General features: G+C 53.4%; 1 protein-coding gene across 8 annotated transcripts in view; it reads left to right on the forward strand.

The window, feature by feature from the left end:
- The window catches only part of LOC101654698 (actin-binding LIM protein 1), a 93,632-nt gene that overhangs the window by 39,040 nt on the left and 48,165 nt on the right, over positions 1–6,427 (forward strand). For 7 of the 8 annotated variants that reach the window (XM_030885985.2, XM_045291238.1, XM_030885977.2 and 4 more), the window contains exon 3: positions 1,852–1,910. In XM_030885985.2, the coding sequence (XP_030741845.1) occupies positions 1,852–1,910 (59 nt within the window). Of the gene's footprint in view, positions 1–1,851; positions 1,911–4,958; positions 5,043–6,427 lie in introns of all 8 variants that reach the window. The other variant, XM_045291239.1, reaches the window with a different exon arrangement.

The raw sequence follows: 6,427 nt of genomic DNA on the forward strand, positions 1-6,427 counted from the left end.
GGGTCTCAACTAAACCTTTTAACTCTTTGCACACACACCCCCTGGGGCATGAGAATTGGCAAACACCTCCTTCCCAGACCTTCCCCTGCAACAGGCTCTGGAGACACAAAAGAGCGCATTTCTCAGCATGGCGGCTTGGTCATTTCCCATGTCACTCACCGGCCTGAGGACGGGAGTGTCTCTGTGGCCGCTCATCTGAAATCAGGGTGCGGAGTCTGTTCCTCTTGGGATGCTCCGAGGGAAGAGCGTCTCTGCCCGCGGGTGAATAGTCCCACAGCCTCAGGCCACCCACTAAGGAAACACAGCCCTCTGAGAGAGAGAGAGAGAGAGAGAGAGCGCGGCCTGTCCCCAAGTCCTTGTAATAGAAACAGAGTGTTCAGGGGGCAAGAGCATGTAACCAGGAGGGATTTCCACAGGGGACATGAGATATCTCTGTGCTGATAACACTTTGGAGACATGTCCCCGTATGAGACTACCACCTGCTTTTCTTCCTCCCCAGTGCGGGAGTGTCTTGGAGAGGCTGCGGGAGAGCCTCGCCGGCCCCTCAAACAGCACCATCTGTGCAGGCATCTTGCTAGTTTCAGCTGGGAAAAGAGTCATTCATTAGCCAGCGCTTATCAGCAAAATTATCGAGAACTGCAAGCGCCCTGGCTCCCTCGGTCTCCCTCGTGACTGGGGCTGTCACCGCTTCCTTTCTCCGTGCATGTCCTAACATCGCGAGTATTCTTAATGGATGCTCTGCCTTGCTCACCGTTCAGCTGTAAGGCAACAAAGCACGGTCAATGGAAATGGTTCTCGAGGATTCCAGCAAGGGCTCGGCTGCTCTCACCCAAGCCGCACTCATGCACGTCCACACAAAACGCAGGCGGTATCAGGAGCGGGCACCCAGGTGCCTTTTAGCCGTCCTTTAAAAATGACCACATTGAGAACGCTGTCGGCTGCGGAGCATCACTGGGTCTCAAAGGGCCCGATAAGACCACGTGGCAGGTCCCAGCACCTGAGTCGGACGGCCTCGCGTGAGCTGTATGTGACCCGTTTCCCTGCGACAGTCTGCATCTGCAGGGACACAAACCGGGTGTCTGGGAGAGGTCACAGCATGGAGTTTCTATAGGCCGAGGAGGAGCACCCTCCCCCGGGCATGGTCACCAACCAGGAAGCGCCCTCTCAGCCTCAAAGCTCAGGGATCTAATGGGCTTCTGAAAGTGACCTTCTGAAGCTCAGTCAACATTGAGCCCTGGTTGTCCCTCCTAATAGCCAGCGTCTGGTGAAGGTGCTGCCGGAGAGACCTGGGAACAAAGGGCCAATTGCTCTCTGCAAGGTGATTCCCCACACCTGGCAGATTCACACCGTGACTGTGTTTCAACGGGCTTGCTCACTTTTGCCTAGATCGAGAGTTTACCGTCCATAATTGGATTGGTGAAAAAAAAAATCCGTGAATTTTGCCTCTGGATATGGCATGCCTGGTTCATCTTTACTTCTCTCAACCAAACTGCGTGGTGGCTTTGATTTTAAATCACCTGGCCCGGGTTTCTGAAATGACGTGCGGGTGTGCGTTGCCACGGACATTGATTTTAAAGTCTAACCATTCGGGATCGTTCCTGTTGCTTTTTAAAGGATGCAGGGTAGAGCTAAAGAGATAGGGAATGAAACAAGCCGTGCCCAGCCAGTGGTTTCTATCATGTAGAAATAGCAGCTTAGTACAAGCTCAGACTAGAAGACAAGAGACTCGCCCAGAGTCCGCCCTTCCCTCTGGGTGGAGAGAGGCCCTGACCACCCTCAGGTGTGCCGTCTGATGGGGCTACAGCTTCTTGCTGTTTCCGTCACACCTGGCAATGCTTTGTGTCTTTCCAGGTTCCACCGTTTGGCATCCCGACTGTAAGCAGTCCACCAAGACGGAGGAAAACCTGCGGGTAAGGAGACTGAGCGGGAATTCCTGGGCTCCTTGGCAGGTCCCACCCTTTCCACAGTCACAGTTTCGTTGTGTCCCCCACCCCCCACCCTGACCCCCGACACACACACACACACACACACACACACAGAGCAAATCAAGCTGTAAATGCCATCCAGCCAGGGCAAGGGATTTCCATCCACCTTACATTTATTGTTGTTATTTTCCTTCCAAATGCTCGCCTAGGACAAAAATAGATCTTGCCTCACTCATCCGGTTTTTAGGAATGCACTCAAGGAAAAATCAAACCACACAGACGTGGGAAATGCATTGGGAATGTCTAAGGTCCACATCTGGTGACCTCCTTGCCAGACAGTTTGAGGGATTTTTGCTTTGTTTTGTTTTCATGAATACTCCGTCCCTCACGCACCTCTCCAACCCTAGCTCCTCACCCTGCTGTCAGCTCTCAGTAGATTTTACCAGCCTCTCAAAGCCAAGTGTGCCAGGGTAGCCGCTGTCTCAAGGCTGTTAGGTTTGTCAAATCACACTTCTCGGGAAACTAGTACGGAACCCAGGCATCTGTACCCTGGGTAGTCTGTGCCTTTTAGGTTCCCAACACAATGCTTTCACCAGTCTCGGGACATCGCAACCTGGGCATCTCTCACGTCTCAGGACTTCTCATCCTGGCTCCCAGAGCACCTCCAAGATGCCCCTGTTTTATCCATCACAGAAGCAGGGAGTCGTATGCTGCCCCAAGGTCACAAGCTGAACCTGCAATCTGCTCAGACAGCTCTTGTTGTTCACCTGGGCTGTGAGATATTGTTCAGTCATCATCAGCCTGGCTCCCAGTCCTCACTGCCTGTGTTCAGCCTGTGTGCTAGTACCTATGGGGGGACCCCAAGCAAACAAACTCACTGCCATTGAGAAGATGCTGACCTACGGTCACCCGAGAGGACAGAGTGGAAATGCCCTTGTGGGTTTCTGAGACTATTCCTATGTATGGGAGTAAAAAGCCTCCTCTTTCTTCCTCAAAGAAACTGGTGGTTTCGAACTGCTGACCTTGCAGATAGCCCCTGAACAAGTTAACAGCACCAGGGCTCCTCGTGTCTAGGATAGTCAGAAAGAATAGCCTGGGTTGATTTGGGAGACCATTTCAGAGTAGGTGGTAGAATTCCTTTGGTCTGCTGCTGTGCCGTGAACAGGTATAAAGAGAGGTTTACGTGTCCTGCCACCATTCCCGACACACCATCGTTGATCAGTGTGACCTTGTCGTGGATAGGTCACTTAGAAAAGGGCGGCTTGGCTTCAGAAAAATGGCCACCTGAGATTCCCCTCTCTGACCTTTGCCTGGTTGCTTTGTCGGAATCGACTCGATGGGAGCAACTTTGGTTTTGGGACTGGCTTCCCACGTTAGGAATTTCAGCTGTTATTTCTCCGTCTTGTCCTGTCTTCTCCTTCTCGAAATGCACAAACTGTAAGCACGGGTGTTACTGTGCCCCCGCCCCCACTCTCCTCTTTCTTCTCAGCTGGCGTCCATAAATCCCATGATGACATTTGCCATTTCCATAGTGTGAAAACAACACATTTCCCTGCTGACTCTCCACAAAAGCGGCTTCTCTTAGAATTCACAAATTATTATTTAAAAGCCACTTTTCTCTGACTCCTCAAGTTTAGACGAGACAAAGGCGAGGGCACCACCCAGCAAAGTGAGGGGGGCTTTGATGAGATTCTCACATGTGCAGCACATGGGCATGCACAGGAGACCACCGACCAGGCAGGTGTACACTGGCAGCCTCGCCCGTGGCTGGGCTCTGGGCTCTGGGCTCTGGGCCTCTGAGGAACAGGCCCTTGGGGAACGGGGAATCCTCCAAATATCAGAACATTCCAGTTAGTGCCAGCGGCCACTTTCCTCATAAGAATGAAGAATTCATAGTGTCAGCTTGGAGGTGCTGCCCAAAAGCCACCCAACTGGCTGGGGACTCCCACACTTTCTGCACTGTCTACTGCTTTTAGATTTTGGGGTAATCATTTTCACTTCCTCTCTGATGGGAGTCTTTTGGGGGACAGAGGAATACTCATGAGCCCAGACCGACTGAACGTGTGTCCCGCCATTCCTCTCCCTGCCCCGCCCCAGAGGGATGCGCAAACGTCCAGATGACGTGGCCAGTAGGATTTTGCATTTGTTTTAAATACAGCTTCAGTATCCTTGATGGCATCTTCATGGACCTTTCTGGATGAGCTAACGAAAAAAAAAAAGAAAAATAGCTAGTGAGATAGATGCTTTCACTCATTCTGGCCAAGGGGAAGAACCGTTTTCTTCCTTTATGTCAAAATTTTCCAGAGAATTCTTAAAAAAAAAATGCACCAAAAAAACCCTTCTAAACTTGGCCTTGAGTGCTTGGCTCCCTCTGAGGAGACGTGGCCTCTGAGGGGAGGAGCTCCGATGTGCTCTGAGTGGGGGGGCACGTGCTGCCACTGGAGGGACTTCAAGGGGGACAGGTTCTGAACAAGAGAAGGAAGGCTTGCACCGTCTTCAGGGCGGGCCTGTGGAGTGTAGGCCCTGAGCCAGGATCCTCGGGCCTCACCCTGGGTGTCACTTGCAGCGCAGTTTCCGTAGCAACTGGACAATATTTGAGGAGTCTGTCAGCACCCCCCTTGAGCAGTCCATGTCCTTGGTATGAGAAAACTCAAGGGGCGTGATCAGCAGCTGGCCTGAAGGCTGTCTCTTGGTCGGCCTCATTAGCCTCTTGTGCTTCCTACATTCTAAGAAGCTCTTGGCCAAAGTCAATGGAAAGGGATCATGGGCATTGGAATGGAGGCAAACACACTGTGACTGGAAGACCCACTAATCGGCCTCCAGTGGGAGCAACACACACACACACACACACACACACACACACACACACACACACACACACACACACCCACCCTACTGGAATGGGACCACCTGGCATGTACTCCTCAAATTAGTGCTCTCTCATTCTGTTTTTATTTTCCTTCGGAGCGCTTCTCAACTGAGGATATGCCTTTGTTCCTCCCCCCCCACCCCCCTTTTCATGTTTCCCGGCAGCCACCAAACTTCCACCGCTCTGCATCCGATTTCTTTTATCCCAAAAGTCTGATCCGTCGCGCAGGCCGCTCTCCGTCTCTGCAGGTTCGGGCCCCAGGGCTTCTGTCACTGCCCCCGCCCACCCCTGCGCTGTCCCCTCACAGCCTGTCCTGCTCCTCTGACCCCCACCCCACCCCCACGGCACGCACCTTGCCTTCTGACTCGGGCTGATGTTTTCCCATAGAGAGTGCCTAACACGCTGCCTTTCTTAGTGCGAGCACCTTAGAAGCTGCTGCTTATTCTGTGCTGCGTTCTCGCGAAGGTCTGAGCCTGAGCTGGATGCTAGAGACCCAGGCCAGGTCGGGGAGGGTGGATGAGGCAGAGAGGAACGTAGCTGGATCATGCTACAGAGACACCAGAGACTTGTCACCAGTGAGACAGAGCAGGACCTTGGGAGGGTCCAGGGAGAAGGGCTCTCAAGGGGCACTTGATGAGGGGGCGTTGGGGAGCTGGGTGAGAGGAGGTGGAAAGGGTTCACCAGGTGGTGAGGACAGCAGACGCAGGGTGCTTGGGAAGAGCAGGCTTGGGTCTGACGCAAGAATGTGGGAGAGAGGCAAGGAAGGAAGGAAGCTCCTGGGAACAAGTGCCACCTCTGTGGGCCTGGTAACTTCTCCCGCACACTCTCCTTTCTCCTGCCTGAGAAACCCAGTGAAGGGGCTCTCCTCATTCCTGCTTTATAGTCGCTTCCCAGAATCCCCCTGCCCAAGAGTAGACGAGCTGAGAACTGGACCCCTTTGCCTTTGTGCACTATACCACAGAATCACAAGAGGGGGGTCCGAATGGAGAAATCTGGGGAGACAAGTGAAGACAGCATTTGGGAGCTGGCCAGTCTGTCAGGGGAGTCACTGATGATGGTCAAGGTAGAGGGCCGACAGCCCACCTGGAGGGGCCTGTGTAAACAGGGAAGGCACCTGCAGGGCTCATGAGATGACCTAGGAGACGGGAGGTGACACCCCTCCCCGCACACACAAGCATGACCTTCCACAGGGGTTTCCATGAAGCCGTGGAAGCCCTGATCTGTTGGATTGCAGATGCCTCCCTCACCCTGCGCCACTTCAGCCTGGATGAACCCCCCTTCTGCCGCTGGGGTGGCAATTCTGGATTTAGAATGGCAACCAGCTGTGGGTCATGGGCCCATGCCCGTGTGTGTTTGTGTCTGTCTGTCTGTCTCTCTCTCTGACATTAGACCAAGTAGGGATTCGTTTGTGATGTCTTTTTATTCAAACGTCACTAGCCCCGAAAAATTACTTGAAGACACTGAGAAGCAAGCAGTGCAGAAGGAGAAGAAACCTGTTTGTGGTCAGTCCCCCGTGTCCTCGTCTGTAGGATCAAGGAGAAATCGAGGCTACCCAGCTTGGAAGCAGCCTAGCCTCACTGGCCTTGGGTCTCTGCCCCAGACCCTGGTGGGGCCTCGCTCGGGCCTGGCGCGC

The sequence above is a fragment of the Echinops telfairi genome, unplaced genomic scaffold, assembly GCF_000313985.2.
Source record: "Echinops telfairi isolate 266 unplaced genomic scaffold, ASM31398v2 ScPeMD7_70;HRSCAF=299, whole genome shotgun sequence".
In the NCBI taxonomy this organism is placed as follows: domain Eukaryota; kingdom Metazoa; phylum Chordata; class Mammalia; order Afrosoricida; family Tenrecidae; genus Echinops; species Echinops telfairi.